This window comes from Periplaneta americana, chromosome 3 (assembly GCF_040183065.1).
Source record: "Periplaneta americana isolate PAMFEO1 chromosome 3, P.americana_PAMFEO1_priV1, whole genome shotgun sequence".
NCBI classification, from domain to species: Eukaryota; Metazoa; Arthropoda; class Insecta; order Blattodea; family Blattidae; genus Periplaneta; species Periplaneta americana.
Genome location: NC_091119.1, coordinates 80637428 through 80660402, shown reverse-complemented (window position 1 = coordinate 80660402; position 22975 = coordinate 80637428). Strand labels below are relative to the sequence as shown.

Sequence of the window (22975 nt, the reverse complement as noted above, 5' to 3'; positions counted from 1 at the left end):
CGATGCTGTAGTAACTATTGGGTTATTTAATGTAGATGAGATTGATGATAGCGAGATGACGCCGAGGATTTGTCACAGATTACCTGACATTCGCCTTACAGTTGGGGAAAACTTCGGAAAAAACTCAACCAGGTAATCAGCCCAAGCGGGAATCGAACCTACACCCGAGTGCAGCTCTGGATCAGCAGGCGTCTCTCAATATTGTTAAAAAAAAAACATGTTTGTGACTTGGTAACACCAATATTTATGTATTTTCTCTAGGTCTATATATATTGTGGGCTAACTTTTATCTCTATGGCTATTGATAAAAGATCGAATTCTGTAATCAATTGCAGCAAAGATTGAAGAATGCTTACTGTGCTTAGTTTATATTTTGATGATACTGATATTATGTAATATGTGTAAGCAAAAAGAAAAGGACAATACATATAATTTACACTCAAATCGTCCATTTTATTTCGCCAAAAAACAGTCCCTATATATCATTAGTCAAAAATATTATGTTTTAGACGAGTGCTTCTCAACCTTTCTGATAATGATGTTCCCCCTTTTCCTCTCATTACTTTAGTGCTACTCTCTGGCCTAAGCTGTAGAATGCAAAATCCATTCTGAATCATTTAGCTTGAAGTTAGATGACAAACATTCAGAGACAGAGATCAGTAGTGTGTATGTATGTGTCTACAGAGCGTGACAGATCTAACATTGAGAGAGTGTTCGAGCATATGTATACATGTGTCTACAGAACGTGACAGATCAAGCATTGAGAGACAGCTCAGGCACGTCTATGACTATGTCTATCGAACATTGAGAGAGAGCTCCTTGGATGTGTATATGTATCTACAAAACATGACAGATCGAACACAGAGAGTGCATAGACGTATGTATGTATGTTTACAGATCAATTTGCTGTCGCATGACAGCTCGGGTATGTGTATGTATTTGTCTACAGAACATGACAGATTGAATATTGAGAGAGAGAGAGAGCTTGGGCATGTGTGTGTGTGTGTGTGTGTGTTTATGGAGCACAACAGAACGAATGCTGAGAGAGACTGGGTAAGTGTATGTATATGCAGTGCTGTCAAGGTAATTATTTTCTTGGCCATATGCCCACCCCTTGTTTTCTCCCTTGAAATATATTTTACTCTCTTCTTTCTAGCTCTCCGATTGTCATTTAATGAATCCTGTAATATTAAAGAAGAAGTAAAGAAATTATTTTGCTTCACATTTTAATTGTAGGCCTATAACAAGTTTGATTTAAAGAATACACCGTAGATGCACATTTGTCCCGATGAATCTTGGAGCATGTATTTGCAGCACTTCTTGGTTTTTCAACCATTATTTTATATAATTCTGGATTCCAGTGCTGCAGAGATGGACAATTTTTGTTTATGAACATCAAACAAAATGCATTAGGAATAGCAAGAGATGATCTAAGAACTGTACAGATCTCCGTGTACAAAACTTAGACACTCATATGCCGTATGGCTCCATACAGACACAATTTTCTTTTCCCCATATGATTAATTTAAAAAAAATTGTGGGTTCCCATACAACGTATGGCCCCATATGGCCTCCATGACAGCACTGTGTATATGTCTACAGAATGCAACAGAACGAACATTGAGAGCTAGGGTGTATATATGTATCTACAGAACATGACAGATCGAATACTGAGAGAGAGCTCGAGCATGTGTATGCATAATGTTTATGGAGCATGACAGATCGAACACAGAGAGATTGGGTAAGTGTATGTATGTACAGAATGCATATTGAGAGAGAGCTCGGGTATGTGTTTATGGAGCACAACAGATTGAATGCTGAGAGAGAGAGAGATTGGTTATATGTATGTATGTGTCTATGGATTGAGAAAGAGATTAGGTATCTGACTACAGAGTGTAACAACTATTCTAATTGATTCCAAGCGTGCACACACACAAAAAAAAAAGAGAGAGAGAGAGAGACTGAAGGAGTTCTCTCTCAGATGAGGTTCCACCTGCACCAGCTCCTGGTGCAGTGGAACCTGCATCTATTTTCCTTTATAAGAAAGTGGGTGAAAACATTACTAACCTTGACAGTGAAACTGAAGCAATACATACATCTCTACAACATTTGTTTATGTAGTTAAAACATTGCAAAATTATATTCTTATATTATCAGCTTCTAAGGCTGCAATTCAAGCAATAGCATCAGTTTTGTATGCAAAAATGGAGAAAATTAAAGAAATCCAGATTGTGATAAAACAAATCCAAAGTTTATGTGAAAAGCTAGTTTTTCAATAGATTCCAGCACACTGTGGCATAAATGGAAATGAGAAGGCTGAATTGTTAGCAAAAAGAGATAAAAAATTTTACAGCATAAAATCCAAAATCTCTCTTAAGAATCTGTGAACAGAATTATAAAAAAGAAAATATCTTGCAACTATAATTTTAAATGTCTTCTTCTTGTTCTGCCAGACAAGGTTTAGACTGTTTAGACCTGTATCTGATATGTGGAGGTCTTAAATCCTGAGCAAAGTGCACTGTAAGAACAATATACAGCTCTGCTGACAAATCCTACGTCCATGTCATGCTCTCTGGACGAAGACAAACGGGAGAGAGTGAGAGCAAGTTTCCAGCGCCCTAAAACCAGTACTTTCAACTAAGGGAAGAAAAACCCTGACAGAAAATCCTGTTTCTTCAAGTATGGAGGTTGGCTGGTAACTTGTCCAGGTAAAAAAAATTACATACTCAAAAGGCTAAACAATTTCAAATTTACCAATGAAAAAGATAATTCAAATGGGAAGAAACTTCTTGAAGATCGTAAACTGATACCTGAAACACCACGAAAATCAGTTTTTTTTAGTTGGTTATTTAACGATGCTGTATCAACTATGTGGTTATTTAGCATCGATGAGACTGGTGATTGCAAGATGGTATTTGGCGAGGTGAGGCCTAGGATTCGCCATAGATTACCTGGCATTCACCTTACAGTTGGGGAAAACCTCGGAAAAAACCCAAAAATGTAATCAGCCCAAGCAGGATCAAACCCACACCTGAGGGCTATGAAAATAAGTAATAGCTATGTTTAGACTGAGCATGCTTATTTAAGTAAAGATCTGTGTAGAATTGGTATAACAACCATATCAAACTGCTTCCTATGTTATCAAGATGTAAAGATGGATTTGTGGCACATAGAGATCTGCCAAGCTCTTCAAACACACCATGATCTTGTATCAAAATACTGGGAAGCACGAAGGCATTGGCTTTACTGCCAAATCTAGAGCATTATTATTTTGTATGCAGTCTGTCATTAACTGCTCTTCGATCCCCCCATTGAGAATGACTGTCTTAGATCACATGGGCATGGCACTGGATACCCCCTATACTAATCAAGGAAATAATCATAGTATTGTAAAAAGTATCACCAGACACACTTGTATTTGGTTATTGGGCTAGTCCATGTGAAAAGTGACGTTCACTGTAAGGAAAGACTGCATTGTGAAATGAACTGCTTATATGCTTCATTCAGTCTACTTAATTTCAAACCACGTGTTTCACCTCAAGTGCTACATTCAATATTAACAGAGTTGATAAATCAAGCTTACTACTGATACTGCAATGAAAGAACTAACTTCTGACAGCTTGGTAACATGTTTTTAAACATCTACCTGCTACCTGCATCAACAGCCAATAGCAACTAGATTCATCACTCACTCTTCCAGCATCACAAGCCCAGTAAAAACCATATTCCCACATACATCTTTAGCTCAGTTATCATTGCACTGTAAACATTTCTTTCCTCACTCATCAGTAATGAATACAAAATCTTTGCCTAGCTGCTGTTTCCCTCGTGGGTTAGAAAAGGGGAAATACTGCTACCTGTAATATTGCACTCTGGCCCTGTACCTTCCATGTGCTTCACTAGAGATGTCAGAAGTCGATTCTTTCCTTGCAGTAACAATAAGTTAATAAAAAGCAATTTAAAGTGTGTGAAATCTGAAGCTATTTGCTTAGAAGCAGTAAATTCGTCCTGAAAATGACTCGATTTGCTATTACAAAATATATCAGGAACATAATTTACCATAAATCTGCTGAAGATGGTAAAGGCATGTTGTCTTTAAGTAATTAATATAATATCCTACTTGTTAACACCAAGGTTTTTATGACCAAAGATTAAATACAATCATACAGAAATACATTAACTTAAAAATTAAACATATATTAAACTGAAGCATTTCCTATGTCTTTGAATCCTCCTGAAAGAATCTCCATACCCTTTCTGAGACTTGTGTTCTCCAATCTATTGACATGATTTAATATACGACCTTAACCTAAGGATAAGAGTCAACCTTCATGAAAGAGTGAAAAATTGACATTTGGAAGATATAGGGATTTAATCCCAACTATTATGTAAGTTACTCTGAAATGCATATTTGTATTTACACAAATGGTCACCTCAAAATTAAAAGTTCCCATGAATATGATACATACTTTCTCATTATACGTTTTATAAGGTTTACAGATTCATTTCTTTACGAGTTTACCAATGATATTCTTGTTTACAGTTCATGTTCTTGAACTATTATTCAAAATAAATACAAGAATGGCATTATTTACTGAGCATCTGAATAAAAGGATAAACTTTCATTTTCTTCGTTGCACGAAGACATTTGTCACAGACTCAAGAAGAAAGATATCTGATTTCATTTATAAATTGTACAATTTAAGTAGTTATGTCAGTTTTTGCAGATTTTCAGAAGAGAGGAAAAAATATTGTACCTTCAATAACGTTTTGTATGAGCACAACACATGCATTCAGTATTAGTGACTACCAACATAATAAATATGACATTTTCAATAATGGAGGAATATTTAGAACTTTCAATTTAGTTATAAATAAATATTCTACAAAAATTACATAATTCCTTTGAGGTCCGAAATTTATTTTGAGTGATTAAGAAACTTTAAATTTAGCACTAATATAATGCTTTGAAAATATCAAATAGTTTCAGAAGGCAGCCATTTATTTTAGTCAGTATTTAAGCACAAATTACCAGATTATACAGGTACTTAGTTTATTTAAAGTGCTCCGTCTTTCTGAAGTCAATTGGTACTTTTCTATTACATCCTTTTTCTTGAAGCATTGTACGCAATTTTTAACTGATGTTTCCCCAGAAGGAATGTGTGCTATAATGAAGAATCTACCTTTTCAATGTAATATTTTAATTGTTTCAAAAGTACAAGAGAGAATAGTCTCCTTGTTTTCTTTCATTAGTTTAGTTTCATTGGAAATTACAGTTTTTTTAATAGTAGACCAAAACACATCAAAATTCAATATTTCACTATGGTTCCCAACATGAACTTCAATTTTATTTTTTATATTTTCAACAAAATAAACATGTGCATTCAGTAACCTTGTTTTTTTTTCTTAATGGAGAAATTTCTGTTATGTGACAATGTCTGCATTCAGGAAATCTATGTTATTTTACGAAATCTTCCTGTGACTGTTAATCCCATGCATAGCCTTACCATAGCATTGTTTTTGTTCTGTGAAGGTCGCCATTTGAAAATACTGTACTTAAAATTCTTGATACTACCTAGAATAATGTCATATAACGACATAAGAAGGAATACACTTCATTGCTCATTTTTTGTCGTTATCTTCATGACACAGATGCACAATAAAGCTCTCCCAGTTTAAATTTAGACTGTGAATATTAAAATGTTTACCCATAGTTGTACGTAGAATGTTTCTTGAAGTAGAATGCTCGGTAAAGGATGATTTTTGCATAAAATCAAAGGCCATTCCACCCACATCATCACTTTGAAGGTATACTGAATGCATGTAAGAATATAAAAACTCTTGCACAATCCTCAGGAGCATGGGAGACAGTCAATGCTGTCACACTACAAATAACGAAATATGGCACTGAAAGACTAGTCAGCAACATATGAAGAGTTAACGGGAAAAACGATGAATGTCACAGTTTTCTTACGGTTGATGTCATTATCTAATTCAATGGATCACTGCGAAATTTAATGTTGTTCTTATGAAAAATGGTGAAAAGGAGAATTATCACCACGAATACAGTAATCCTTTCCTTTATTTTCTATAGAAATAGCACTACATCTTGCAGTTATAGACTCAATTAGATCATTATGTAATCCTTAACAGAAATGTGACATTCATCATTCTTCCTGCGAACTCTTCATATGCTTTCGTCCTCCATACACACTGATATGACGATTCCAAACATAAGGAGAAATGTGTTAAAATTCTTTTCTTCAGAGTTCAATGCAGCTCACATTCAAATCTCTGATTATGTAAACATCTAAAAATGGTATATTTTTATACAATGCCTTAAGATCTGACCGATTCAATTATTTTAAGTATCATTTTCCTATTTATAATGTTTAGTACTCAATTCGATAAAAATATTTAATGTATTACCATGTGAGTTTTCCATATTATCTATGTAGCAAATACCCAATGTCAAGTATATAGTGAAAGGACATTCATATCCTATTCTACTTCCTGAATAATGCAAATTATGGATAATGATCCAGCACAGAGAAGTTAGTACAAATCATCTTCAATAATCCGAAAAAACCAACACCTATCAGTCCTTCTGGTTTTTAAATTATTTGTGGCAAGTACATACAGATACTGTGAAGGAATACATTTAGTCACTGACACAAGTAGTTAAAAAAAAAAATTAAGTTATCTTACTTTGCTCTATTTTCATATTGGTAATGATTACCGGTGCCAGTACCTCAATTTTACAAATTTGGCAGATGAGATGAAGCTTTCAATTTTAGACAATATATTCTGGAGATTCCAGTAAAGAAACAGATTTATTTCCTCTAGTTTCATAAATATTAAGAATATGTTAATTTTGAAAAGTCATATATATATATATATATATTTAATAAATCTTCTTTTTCTGAAGAAGAAACGTAATTATGTAAATAATAATTTCTCAGATAAAAACCTTTCAGAATATTGTCAATACTATTTCACTTATCACTTCACCTTATATACAAAAAAAAAAGTTACGAAAATGCTTAGAGCTGAATTCCAGTAATCACTATATTATGTTATTTTTCACAACGAATTCTTTTTACTAAAATAATTGTGTAGTATTTAAAATGCATCTTTCTCTGTTAACCCATTTGATCCCAAGACACTTTCAATGATTGGAATATAAATATTTCAGAATTGTCCAAATTATTTTTTATTAAAAATGTTGATGTTTCTTATATATTCCTACTTATTGACACATAAGAAACAAAATAAGATGATTATTGGTCCTCTCAAATCATTTACGCCGTAAATAATGCATGTTCCCATTTGGGAACAGTGGGAGTAAAGGGGTTAAATTGACATCTCATAATTCAGGAGAAATACTGACAGATGGGATGTCAAAAATCACTTTTGAATATCAGGGATCCTGCAAAAGTGTACAGGTATTTATGAAAATTTAGACATCGATGTTTTAAAGTAACATAGTACTGTCCCTTTACACATTGTATAATGAGAAAGCAAAAAAACCTTTTTTTTCTAATGAACATATAGCCCCTATAAAAAGTTAAGCAAATAAATTATACAACACATTCTTTATATACAATATATATATATATATATATATATATATATATATATAGCGTTCAATATATTTCATACAAGTTCTATAAATGGACTGTGATAATTAGGTATAAGAAAGTACACCATCTACTCGGATATGTACAGCAGGTGTATGACTCACCCAAACATGTACAACATTATCCAAACATGAACTTTCTCACCATCATTTGCGAAATTAAATTCATAAATCTGATTATTAAAGGAAACTAAATCTTGTCATGTTCTGGCACCACAGTAAGTCACTCAACACAGAAAGTTGAGGAATCATTTCAAATAATACAACCAAATCTAAATGTCATCTGGTAAAACGTCTGGTATTAAATACTTGCAAAGCTCCTCTTCATTGTTCACAAACATAACTTTGCTGGATGTATTTTCATCTAACCTGAAACAAATACAGTGAAAACATTATTTACCCAATACCTCCTGATAACAATAGGTTTTTATTATATTGGTAGCTACGAGGTGGCTTCAAAAAGTTTCTGGAATTGGAGTCTACTGTTTACAATAGTGGTCGTGAAAAGGAAATTACAGCTTTTTATGTTGGTAACACAATGCGACTGTTAGACTACTGCAGTCCCTCTCAGTCACAGTATTCTCCACAAAGATCTGCACATGCATAGCATTTGTCAATACATGGATACAAAAATATTAACTCCGGAACAAAAAAAAAAAATTCGAATGACACTAGAGTTGATGGCAATTCGGAAGGCAGTAGTCTGCTAGTGTTTGCATCGAGAGAGAGACAGATAGAGAGAGCAAGGCAGCGTACAACATTGCCACATCGTACTTCACTCGCATGTGCAATACAAATAGTGCAGGAGAGAATTTAAATTATCAAAAGACAATAATGACCTTAACCGTTGAATGTTGTTTTATTTAACGACGCTCGCAACTACCGAGGTTATATCAGCGTCGCCAGATTGGCCGGAATTTTGTCCCGCAGGAGTTCTTTTACATGCCAGTATATCTACTGACATGAGCCTGTTGCATTTAAGCACACTTAAATGCCATCAACTTGGCCCGGGATCGAACCCGCAACCTTGGGCATAGAAGGCCAGCCTTAACCATTGATTACTGTAAACATGACACCAAACAAACCCTCTTTCCTTCACTAACAATATTCTTTGCACGGTTCTCAATCCCACAACACATGCTTCTGCAGTCATTTCTTGCATGTTGGCAACATTGCAGCCAGCATCAAGATGGCCGACAGCATTCTGCTCGTCAATGTTTTTAAAATGATTATACACCTTAAACACTATTTTCCGCGCCTGCCTGTGCAATACTTGTCTTTTTACAGTCTCTTCTTCCATTTATTTATCTTACACACACAGTAAATATTAGTTTTACTTATTCAATGTATTGAAACGCTCACACGTGAACAAACAAACTCTGGAAGTACTTATTATAGACTGATTCCGATTGGTTCTACTGTACAAGCTTGTGACATCACATACCAGAAATGCTACGGCGCATATAGCAGCTGACCGCCTTCTGAAATGCTGTCTAATTTAGTAGGAACCTTATTGCTATGGCTGATGGAGATGACAATTTTTTAACAGAACTGTCTCAGGCATGAGATGTGATGTTTTTTGTATGGCCACAGACAAAACGCCAGTCTTCAGAATGGAATTAAAAAACCTTTTGCTGGAAACAGAAATTTCGTTTGGACAAGAGCAAAGGAAAAGTCATGTTGGAAATATTTTTTGATTCGCAAGTAACATTCATCTTAAATTCATCTCTGAAGTCAAACAGCAAACAAGGAACAGTATTTTACAATTCATTTTAATATATCAATATGCCTGGTAAATTATTAATAAGTATTTAATGAATTTCAATCTTAAGGCATATAAACTTGCAAATGTTTATTTGCTATTTAATAACAATATATGAACGTTTTCGCCGTTTAGGGCATCTTCAGATATAACAAAACATGTTATCTGGGCCTATAATAGTATATTATGCAAATAACAAGGAAAATAGAGAACAATATATGTGATACATGAAATTCATGAGCTTTATGTAGATATAACATGATACAGGATGAATATTGAGATAATCTTTGAATTTGAACTTAGACTGGACGAATGTTTTATTTTATACATATAACTCATGTTACAATTAATATACAATGTTTAAAATTTGTCAATGATGTTATTTTTAAAAATTTACAATGATGATAGTAAAATATTTAAAGTAATCATGGCTGAAAGTTGTCGTAAGTTACAAGATAGTATGCGTAGTTAATGTTCGTGTGTTTTGTAATTATTTCACTTAGAGAGGCCGTTGGCATTTGAATGAATGTTGTTTGACGTTGATGACTACTTTACAATTGATATACAGTGATTAAATTAGTCAATGTTAAAATTTAAATTTTATAATGAAGATAATAAAATATTTAGAGTAATCATGGCTGAGAATTGTCGTAAGTTCAAGATAGTTTTCGTAGTTGATGTTGTATGTTTTGTAATTGTTTCACCTGAAAATAGAGATTAAGAGATAATAATAAATGTAAATATAGACAAGTTATTATATAGAGACGCAGATAATTATTATTATAAGATTACTTGTTAAAAATGTTGTTTGTGTTAAAGAATTACTGTTGGGTGTAATTAGTTGAGATATTGAATAAATGCTCGTTGATTGTGAATGTAGTGGAATGTACGATAAATTTCGTAATAGATAAATCATGAGTTAGGTATGACTTTTAATCATTCATTGAAAATTAATAGAAAGATCAATATTACAATTCGTAATAATTAGTAATAATTAGATGAGCTATAATACCAAATATATGTAAATGATTTTACGGCAGCAGTAATAATTATTATAAGATTACTTACTTAGAGGTCACTGACTTTGAAATGGCTACTCTGATGTGATGACATCCTATTACGTGTTCTCAGGTTTATTGAAGTATATAAATGAAGAAGCTCTATAACTGAAAGAATATTAACTATTAATTTACTTTCAATTTTGATATGGGGATATAATTGTTTTAATGAATTTTGACAGCATTCGAATACTTACATTTGTATGTACTGGTGTTGGTGTGTTGGAGGTTTTAAGAGAACTGAGGCCTAGATAATCGTCTGTATTGAGGCATGTAGCGGCGCAAGAATATGAAAGGAACTATTTGAATGGCGTATCAAGATCAATGTGAATAGGTCTGTTTTAAATTGCATACAGTGGATTTTTAAAGTTTAATAAATTTTCGTTGATTATATTTTGATCTTTATTATGGTAGTAGGCAATGAAGAATTCATCTGCTGCATTTATGAATTTATTGTCATTGTATGTTTTTAGGATACTTAATGTGTTCTGGTGATGACCTAATTCATGTATCCAGATAACATGTTTTGTTATATCTGAAGATGCCCTAAACGGCGAAAACGTTCATATATTGTTATTAAATAGCAAATAAACATTTGCAAGTTTATATGCCTTAAGATTGAAATTCATTAAATACTTATTAATAAGGATCAGTATGTTGAATTCTTTTATTATCAACAGAATGCAGTCCACACCTGTGGAGTAACGGTTAACATGTCTGGCCGCGAAACCAGGTGGCCCAGGTTCGATTCCTGGTCAGGACAAGTTACCTGGTTGAGGTTTTTTCCGGGGTTTTCCCTCAACCCAATAAGAGCAAATGCTGGGTAACTTTCGGTGCTGGACCCCGGATTCATTTCACCGGCATTATCACCTTCATCTCATTCAGATGCTAAATAACCTAAGCTGTTGATAAAGCGTCGTAAAATAACCTACCAAAAAAAAAAAAAAAAAAAAACAGAATGCAATCAAAATTAAGTGTCCGGAAAAATGGGCATCAAATTATTTGGGTTCTCTTGTACAACAATGTGCCTGCACATCGATCCTTACTGATCAAGCAGCAACACTCACCTGACACAATGTGACAGATCTGAAACATTCCCCATATTCTTTCAACTTCGCACCTGCTGATTTTTACCTTGTTTCTGCAGACGAAAATGGCAATGAAAGGAACGCAAGTTCACATATTCTGAAGAAATCACAATGCGACAAAGCATCTCAAGGAGGTTGCAAAGAATGGGTTCCAAGAATGTTTTCAACAAATTTACAGATATTGGCAAAAGTGTGTAGTTGCAAAAGAATATATATCACTTTGAAGAAAATGTGTAAAAATTTCTTACAGTATATTTAATAATGTATGCTTTAATAAACGACCATATAAAGGATAGCTTCTATGAGGAACTGGAACATACTTTTGATCAGTTATCTACATATCACATGAAAATTTTATTGGGGGGTTTCAATGCTAAAGTAGGATGGGAGGATATTATCAAACCAACTATTGAAAAAGAGCGTCTACATGTAACTAGTAATGATAATGGAGTTAGGTTAGACAACTTTGCCACATCAAAAAATTTAATTGTCAGAAGCACAACATTCCCCCATAAGGATATACCGGTTGGATAAAGATAAACCGAACTCAAACCAAGTAATGAACATAAGAACTGCAAGGCTGTTTCATTTATATTTTGTATACCAGTAGATCAAAGACAGACACTCACATGCATTTCTCCATCTCTACAGGTACTGCTGGAAATGTTGACCATCATGGCCAAGCATAGGGTGGCCTGATGGATCACACTCATGTGACTTGCTGTAACTCATTCTGTTGGATGTCGGTGATGGCGTTGCATATGTTCTCTTTCAATGTGTGAATAGTTTGTGGATTCTTGTGGTACACCTTGCCCTTCAGTTTGCCCCACAAATAAAAATCGCAACTGGATAGATCAGGAGACCGTGGAGGCCATAGATCTTTCGAGACTGTTATATCAGATGTGAAAACAGAATGCACTGCTTCCAAAGAGGTGTGTGCTGTGTGTGTTGTTGTGCCATCCTGTTGGCAATATGCAAAACATTGTTTGTCTGGCAACAGTTTATGTCTGAAGGGCTCAAAAATACTGGCAATGTGACACTCTGAGTTCACTATGTCTTCAATGAAAACTGGTCCAATGATTCTCGTTGCTGACAGAGCATACCACATTCAAATCTTTGCATCATGCAGTAGTACCTGGAATACTTGTTGTGGGTTTTCAACAGACCAATACCTCGTATTTTGCGAATTAATGTAGCCACTGAGATGAAACCATGCCTCGTCCATCATGAAGTAGATGTTTGGACCGAGACAACCTCTTTTGATTTCCTGCAGTAACCATGTGCAGTACTATACACGTCTAGCATGGTCTGCAGGCTTTAACTCTTGCAAAGCCATGATCTTGTATAGCTTCAGGTTAAGGTTCTTCAGGATATGCTGGCATGTTGTTCGCGGCACTCCCATCTATTGTGACAGATGCCTCGTGCACTTAGTGGAGCTCTGCAACATCCGCAGATATTGATGCTTCTTATCAAGCATGGATCCTGTTCCCTCAAACTTCTTTATGAGTTTGTGTATGGATGACTTGGCGGGTGGATTCCTGTTGAATTTGGCATGGAATTTTTCTTGTACTGCTTTCACTGATCTGCCTTGTGAGTAATATTTCTTTATGATGAATATCCTAGCTTCCTTCGTAAACTGCATTTTCGTGTCTATGCTGATGATTAGCTTTAACTCAATTGCTGCACGTGTTTCCTTCACAAGCGAGCTTTACCCCCTCCCCGCACTTTCCCTTTCAATATCAAGGTCAATGTGCATTATTATTATTATTGCGTGCTGCTATATTGAACATCTTCTTCCATATTGGGTTCGGTTCATCTTGGCCTACCCAGTACATAAATATACTTGGACTTCTCCAAATGGATTGACACATAACCAAATTGATCACATCTTGATAGATAAACGAAGACATACTAGAGATTCGAACCTTCAGGGGGGCAGACTATAATTCTGACCATTATTTGGTAATTGGAGGATTAAGAGAAAGACTATCAGTAGCCAAGCGAGTAGAGCAACAAGTTAATACTAGGAGATTCAATATTCCGAAATTAAAAGACGAGGAAACTAAGCAACATCATCAGGTCGAAATTTCAAATAGGTTTGATGCTTTAGCAAGTTCCAACGAAGTTGAGAAAGAGTTAGATGTTAATAGAGTGTGGGGAAAATATCAGAGATATGAAAATTGCAGCTGAACAGAGCATAGGTTATTATGAAACTAAGAAAAAGAAATCGTGGTTTGATGAAAATTGTTGCGTGTTAGCAGAAAGAAGAAACCAGGCAAAATTGAAATTCTTACAGGATCCAGTCCAGGTGAAGAGAGATAATTATTTCAATGAAAGACAGGAAGCAAGTTGTACACTTAGGAATAAAAAGAGAGATTACTTGAAGGAAAAACTGAATGAGGTAGAAACAAATATTTAGAGTAAAAAAAAGGAATTTACGAACGGATATCAGGCAAGGGTAAACGTGAATAAGGATGAAAATTGTGACTTGCTTGAGACTCTCATTCCATTCTGAACAGATGGAGAAACTATTTTGGACAACTACTAAATGTACATAACATAAGCCAAATAGAAATGATCGGAAAGAAATTCAAACACAAACTGCTGAGCCATTTATACCCAACTTCACACTTTCTGAAGTCGAAATTGCGGTAGAAAAGCTGAAAAGTAAAAGTCTCTAGGCACTGATCAAATTCCAGCAGAATTAATACAAGAGGGTGGAAGTGCATTACCGGTACCTAGCCAAATTTATAAGCTTGTACTTTATATTTTGGAAAAAGGAAATTGTACCAGAATAATGGAAGGAGTCCATAATTGTACGTTCTTTAAGAAGGGGGAAAAGACTAACTGTAGTAATTTTCAAGGAATATAATTTTGTTGACGTACAAAATTTTGTCCAATATTCTTTTGAGAGATTAATTCCATTTGTAGATGAAATTATTGACATCCCTCTAACACCTACATATTGCAGAGAATAATCACCGACTATGTAACAAAATTGGTCGAAGTAGTTCCCAACCTCATAAAGGGAATTCAGGAAGAGAACATAAACAAATCAGCAAAGAAATTCAAGAGACAATATAAAGTTTAATCGAGACTATGCCCACCAAAGAGAGAAAGGTGAGGTCATGGTTCAATGCAGCATGCTTTAATGTAAGAAGAACAGTAGTGGAGACCCTACACAATTCAATTAAAACAACATCACTGAAAGATCTTCAAGAATATGCACAGAAGATACGTGACCACAAACAATTAATAAAGGAAAAAAAAAAAAAAAAAAAAAACACTACTTCATTATGGAGGAGTCCAGGATGGTTAAAGAAGCAGGGAACTCATTCAACATACTACAGATCATGGTAATGATCGCACAAACAAAAGACCGGAAAGCTCATGGACCAGACAGGATGTGCAACGAACACCTCAAGGCAAGTGTCACAGTACTGAAAGATATGTGGACAGAACTCCTAAACAATGCATCCACATGGCAGAGATCCCAGGCAACTGGACAAACTTTGTTATAAAGATCCTTTACAAAGGCAAGGGAGACACCGGAGATCCTCATTCCTATAGAGGAATCGGTCTAGAATGCGCACCACTGAAAATTCTGACTAAGCTGCTGACCAACAGGTTAACCAACCTGGTAGACAACCACATCCCAGAGGAACAATTTGGTTTTCGAAGAGGACAGTCCACAGTAGTTCAGTGCCTACAAACAGGACATAGCGAGGGCATTAGAGAAACAGAAAGACAAGCTTTACATGTTATTCATTGACCACTCGAAGGCCTTCGACTTCATAAACAGAGAGAAACTAGCCAACAAAGTGGAAAACCTATTGGGAGAAAGACACTTCCTAACAAGTATCACCTGAAATTAGAGTCGGGCAGACTACCTCATATTATCGCCCGTTCTCGGTTGCGTAATCTCCAGAGTCTCGCTCAGTGCGCGCGTACCGAACGTAGCCAAATGACTCATTGATAGAGAACACGACAGTCTCTTGGTCCCGAGATTACCGATACTAGATCACTCCCGACAGTCTCAACGTCTAGGGGGACTGTAGTAATGATAAGCAAGCAATATCTCGGCCCATGCAGTCCTATAGGAAGCATTGGCTTATACATTTCCCGGTCCTTTAAATATATATCATGTCGTAGCTCCTATAATACTTAATCGCGCTGTAATTTTTTGGATTGATAGCTCAATGTCTAAGGAAAGCATAGAAAAAAAAATCGAACTGAAAATCTTTTTTGGAAAGTGAGAAAAAAAAATATTAACTTCGATGGAGATTGATCTGTTCAGAATAGACATTTGCAACTTCACCTCTGGTAAGCAGAAAACTTTTTTGTTTTTCACGTTAGATGGGGGGGTCAAAGCGAGAGAAATGTTGAGAAAGGATGGAAATTACTTTTAAAAGTGATGGCTACTCAAAATCTTTACTGGTTCTCGAATAACGGCGAGTTAACCAAAGAAGCTGTTGGCGCAGGACTCATGACTCAAACGTTTGTTCCGTAAAATTTGTACGGAACCCTTCAACGCATGAAAACCCGTTATTGTACGGATGGTATGAAATGGTATTTTAATATAGTATGTATAACATGAGGCTGGCCTTCCATCTAGGCCAGTGGTACTCATTACGCGGTCCGCGGCCCGCTTGCGGCTCTCAGAAACATTTATTGCGGCCCCTGAACTAATAGGCCTATTACTATTATTTTTATTATATATATATATATATATATATATATATATATATATATATATTAATTTCTGTAATAATGTGCAACTGGAGAAAACTTTGGTTACCCTGCATCATTACTGCCAATGAAGATTTTCAGCTACTACACGTAGCTATTTGTTTTCTTTATAAAAGGATAGAGTCATGATGTCCCATGTGCTTATTATGTCTTGATATAATAATGGGTTGTAAACGTGTTTATCTTAATATATATTACAATAGCATGCATTCAAAATTTGATAAGAAGTGTCCAAAATATTCTCATCCAAGAACAGAAGGCTGAAAATATTAAAAATGTCTCTGATATCTGAACAGAAATCAATGTATTCCACTGTACATAAAAATGAACTAAAGCCAAAGTATCGTATCACATAGCAGAAATTAAGCCATTTACAGGTGCGGAGATTGTTAAAGGAGTGTCTTTCAGCTGTAGACCTACGTGACACTTTATTTTAAAAATTTGTAAATTAAAAACAGATTACAGATTAAATAACAATTCAACCTTCTCGTACTATTGATGTGATTTTGCAGAAGAGTAGCAAAGTTCGCCCTTAAGTTTTAGAAACACCAATCACATACTATTATTATTATTATTATTATTATTATTATTATTATTCTTATTAAATAACTCATAATAAAATAATAAAATAATAATAATAATAATAATAATAATAATAATAATAATAAATCCACGTATTTTGTTAAGCTTCAATACTATGAAATGCATTGTGGTTCTCGGAAAATAACCATTTCTCAATATTGGCTCTTCAATAATTGCTAGTGAGTACCACTGATTTAGGCGGTTCGGGTTCACACTCCGGTCATGTCTGGATGGAATTTGTGGTGGATAAAATAGACGTTGCAAATGGTTTTCCTCGGGTTACTCCCATTTCTCTCATTCATCCCACCAATACACTCCACCCTCTCTCATTTCACTTATCTTTAATAGTCAAAAAGAGGCTGGAATGATATCCAGGAGTAGTGCGGATTTCCGATGCTTACTGAGGTTGTAAGAGCTTGAAGCTCCAGGCCCCGGGTTTGGGCTTGTTAGTAGATTATGGGACCTTGCCTGCAAGGTACAAGAAGGATGGCGTGCTTGTCAGTGTCGATACACGGATGCCACCCGGGCCATCTTTCGGACTTATTGTTAGACAATCATCGCATATAGGGAGTACAATGGGCCTAACTGGCCTAAGTGCAAGGATCCATCCCGGATCCAGTCCTTGTGAAATCAATCAATCAATCAATCAATCAATCAATCAAACACAAAATTAAGCTCAAGTATAACATAGTACATCTCACTTCGATTTCAACACAAACTGTATAACCTTCAGGGAATAAGGACGTATGGAGACAGGTATCTATGTTATGGTTAATTGGGTTAAAATAGGTCAACTTGGATGAGAGACAACAGCCGTCACATTTTTTCGCAGATTGGATGATATGCTCAAGAGCAAATGTCATCGATATCTCAAGCTATTTATGAAGTGTAGACTCTGTAGAGATCACTCATTAACCCAGTATGTTATACGTGATGATTGCTAAATACAATGCAGTCTAATACAAAAGAAACCGTGAGGAGTAAATTAGCGGATGGAACCTACAAATTAGTGGGAAAGATTGTAAATGACAAAACAAGAGCATGTTGGATAAATTTTAAGGTATGAATTTTTAACGAAGTTAAGGAAGTTGTTCTTTAGTTATAATATTTCATTTTGACAGATTAATACTAATCCACGGTAATACTATAAATTCGTGAATTAAAGACTAGTATTTACTGTATGTAAAGAAACGCATGGTAGCGTCGCTGTTAAGGTGTAATGCTCAAGCCGGAAGGTCGCGGGTTCGATTCCCGATGGGGTCATGGATTTTTCCACTGATCTAATCCTTCCAGCCGCACTATGGCCCTGAGGTCTACTCAATCCCTAACAAAAATGAGTAGGCCTACCAGAGACACATTTCATTGGGAGGTAAAGGCGGCGAGCACATAGGACTGACACCCCCTACTGCCATTAAATGCCGAGTGTCTGTAAAGGTGAAAGCCTTAACCTCTCGCCATCCTCTAGACCTATTTGGCATGTCATGGGGTTGGCTTTACTTTATTTATAACAGTACACTTTTTTTAAATCTTAAATATTTAAAATTACTATCTCAAATTATCTCATTTTGTAGTATTTAATTTTGTAATGACATAATTTGAAACCATAATTTGTCTTTTATGAGTTCTAACATTTATATTCATATTATTATTGATTTACCATCTCAAATACTATCTCAAATTATTTAATTTTGTAGTATTTAATTTTGTAATGACATAATTTGAAACTATAATTTGTCTTTTATGAGTTCGAACATTTATATTCCTATTATTAATGATTTTAAATTGCCATTATACTATCTCAAATTATTTAATTTTGTAATGACATAATTTTAAACCATAATTTGTCTTCTATGAATTCAAACATTTATATTCCTATTATTAATGATTATAAATTGCCATTATACTATCTCAAATTATTTAATTTTGTAATATTTAATTTTGTAATGACATAATTTTAAACCATAATTTGTCTTTTATGAGTTCAAACATTTAAATTCCTATTATTAATGATTTTAAATTGCCATTATACTATCTAAAATTATTTGATTTTGTAATATTTAATTTTGTAATGACATAATTTTAAACCATAATTTGTCTTTTATGAGTTCTAACATTTAAATTCCTATTATTAATGATTTTAAATTGCCATCATACTATCTAAAATTATTTAATTTTATAATATTTAATTTTGTAATGACATAATTTTAAACCATAATTTGTCTTTTATGAGTTCTAACATTTAAATTCCTATTATTAATGATTTTAAATTGCCATTATACTATCTAAAATTATTTAATTTTGTAATATTTAATTTTGTAATATTTAATTTTGTAATATTTAATTTTGTACCGGTAATGACATAATTTTAAACCATAATTTGTCTTTTATGAGTTCAAACATTTATATTCCTATTATTAATGATTTTAAATTGCCATTATACTATCTAAAATTATTTAATTTTGTAATGACATAATTTTAAACCATAATTTGTCTTTTATGAGTTCTAACATTTAAATTCCTATTATTAATGATTTTAAATTGCCATTATAGTATCTCAAATTATTTAATTTTGTAATGACATAATTTTAAACCATAATGTCTTTTATGAGTTCAAACATTTATATTCCTATTATTAATGATTTTAAATTGCCATTATACTATCTCAAATTATTTAATTTTGTAATATTTAATTTTGTAATGACATAATTTTTAACCATAATTTGTCTTTTATGAGTTCTAACTTTTAAATTCCTATTATTAATGATTTTAAATTGTCATTATACTATCTTAAATTATTTAATTTTGTAATGACATAATTTTTAACCATAATTTGTCTTTTATGAGTTCAAACATTTATATTCCTATTATTAATGATTTTAAATTGCCATTATACTATCTCAAATTATTTAATTTTGTAATATTTAATTTTGTAATTACATAATTTTAAACCATAATTTGTCTTTTATGAGTTCAAACATTTATATTCCTATTATTAATGATTTTAAATTGCCATTATACTATCTAAAATTATTTAATTTTGTAATGACATAATTTTAAACCATAATTTATCTTTTATGAGTTCTAACATTTAAATTCCTATTATTAATGATTTTAAATTGCCATTATACTATCTAAAATTATTTAATTTTGTAATATTTAATTTTGTAATGACATAATTTTAAACCATAATTTGTCTTTTATGAGTTCTAACATTTAAATTCCTATTATTAATGATTTTAAATTGCCATTATACTATCTAAAATTATTTAATTTTGTAATGACATAATTTTAAACCATAATTTATCTTTTATGAGTTCTAACATTTAAATTCCTATTATTAATGATTTTAAATTGCCATTATACTATCTAAAATTATTTAATTTTGTAATATTTAATTTTGTAATGACATAATTTTAAACCATAATTTGTCTTTTATGAGTTCTAACATTTAAATTCCTATTATTAATGATTTTAAATTGCCAGTTATACTATCTCACTTTATTTCATTTTGTAACGTTTTATTTCATGTGAAAAAATTGGAATACTTTGCTTGTCCACTATGCGTCCTATAATTAATTTTTTATTGCCAATGTTCTACTACCTCAATTTATTTTTTATGTCATTTTATTTCATAATGATGAAATTCGAATGCCTAATTAGTCTATTATGCGTCCTAACATATTATATTGCCATATTAATTATTTTAGTGTCAATCATACTAACTCAAATTATATCATTTTGTTTTATAATATGTACTCTTATTGTAAAATCGTTCGTGTAATTTGTTGTCCAGTACCTACTGTTTAATTAGCTTTTATTTTTACTAATTTCGGAACCGTAGCCTGAGGCTTATTGTACCTAGACCCACAACTATATTGAACACATGCACACACTGCAGGAATTCCCCCTTTACTGGGTCAGAGTATTCGGGGGGCCACTGCGAGACTTGGACAATGGACAGACAACCAGTCCCCGTGAAGGGGTCCGAATTAAATACACCTGACTTCACAACCAAGAATCGAACCCGGTCCATCTTTATCAGACCAAGGAGGCGGACTAGCTTTTACTTACTATTGTAAATATACACTCTTGTATATCCATTACAATAGCGGTATTCAAAAACACTACTGAATGAATAAAAACAATGCGAACGAAATACTGATAACAAGAAAACACGTTATAGATCCAATCACAGCTTGTTATTGAAGAGCTTAGGCAAATACTGAAAATTCTGCAATATTTTGTCTCCCGAGAAAGGCAACAGTTAATTAAAATAATGTGAATTCTACAAGAATGTCATCATCATAATATGTTGTATTATTGTGTAGCCTACACACTTTATAAGCATCAACATTTCAATAAGAGTCACGAATTGTTGTGATGAGCGGTAATTAAGCCGGCAGTCAGTGTACGCATTTCATAACGATAAGTCGGCCGTGCAATAACAGGCCAGGACCCGGTATTCCTCATGCCTGAGAGTGGGAATCTCGAGAATACAATTCTCGGAACTGGCGTTATCGGCCAGCTAGTATCGCCTGCGAGAACAAGCGGGAGTAAGAGGCTGTTTGCCCGACTCTACCTGAAATATACTCACTAACAAGTCAGTGCAGATAGGTGACAACCTAAAAAGATCCCACCTGCTGGCTCAAACAAATGGCGTACTTCAAGATCACAACAACAACTCCATTTCACTGTCGACTGTCTGACAGAAAATGATCTACAGCTGAATGACAGGATGGTGTTTCGAAAGGATGGAAGATAACCAAGCAACACTGGCATAACATACAATGGCACCACATTAAAAATAGTTAACAGCTTCAAATACCTATGGATGACTCTCCCGACTCAAGGAAACATATATACAGAACATGTCAAGAAAGATCATCAAGAGCTATCATCGCAATGAACAACATCAACTTACTACACAAGATTTCTATGGGAACAGCATTAGACCTCCTCAGGCTGAAAATCATTCCCACTTATGACACAAGAGATAATCTGGGAGCATTTGAAAAAACAAGACCTTATGGAGCTAGAGAGAATAAAATCAACAGTCCTAACAAAAAGCCATGTATCTCTCAAAATATACACCATCATGGCTGGTATACGAGCTTGCCAAACAGCTGTTCTATATAGAAGACCTCAGACATCAACTGCTACTGCCATCAATAGCCCACTACAACACTACATTGATGGAGATGAACGAAAAGAAGAGGCATATATGTAGTGACTTCTATTCTACAGACGCCATGTCCACAGCAGAATGAATGTAGGGTGCATAAGATCTGTGCCATATAATGACCCGGCTAACAGTACACGGTTTTCACTACAGGATATGCCAGAACAAGAAATTCCACAAACCAGACATCAGCTATGTATGTGAAGTGTGCAGTGAATTGTGCGATCGATATCATGTACTGACATGCAAATGCAGAGCTGTGTCATTGACAAAGTTCTGCAGTGGTGACTGAATCGGGCAGTCTCGGCTATGTGTACTACACACAATATATCTTTTTCATTGTGCACTTTTCTTCTTATTATTATAATATTCCACTGTTTATTTTCATTTCCAAATGTAAATTTATTATATGATTTTTGTTGTATGGTTTTCTGAATTATTAATTTCGATGAATGAAATAACTGAAAGTTTTTTGAGTTACTGGAATTGTTGTACCTTTTTTGCTAAGTAAGCTGCTTTTTCATTACCAAGGAGTCCACAGTGCGAAAGAATCCACTGTAAGACTATTTCTTTTGAAGAGACTATAGATGTTTAAAACTTTGGTATATTTCACTACTAATTCCACAATTTGGGACATCTGGCCGGCATCTAAGGCTGACCACTAGGATCCAGAATACAAAGCAGAGGTTAAATTAAAAATAAAATACAATATGATTTGCGGAGAGAATATAGAACAATGATAAATTTAAGATTGAAGTACAATTTTATTTTGGAGAAACATGAGATGAAAGTACAATGAAGAGTAATGAAATGAAGTAAAAAAATATAAATATTATGTTAGTGTTATATAAGTGATTGTGTAAAATGGATAATGAATCTCTCAATACCATTAGAAAAATTTTGTTAATGTCATCATTA

The 22975-nt window shown here is 33.8% G+C and overlaps 1 protein-coding gene across 2 annotated transcripts in view; it reads right to left on the bottom strand.

Moving 5' to 3' along the window:
* Positions 1 to 208: 208 nt before the first annotated feature.
* LOC138696212 (uncharacterized) overlaps positions 209 to 22975 on the bottom strand; it is a 49310-nt gene continuing 26543 nt past the window's right edge. For both annotated transcript variants that reach the window (XM_069820862.1, XM_069820861.1), the window contains exon 5: positions 209 to 8008. In XM_069820862.1, coding sequence (XP_069676963.1) covers positions 7912 to 8008 — 97 coding nt within the window. In that variant the 3' untranslated portion in view covers positions 209 to 7911. The remainder of the gene's footprint in view (positions 8009 to 22975) is intronic.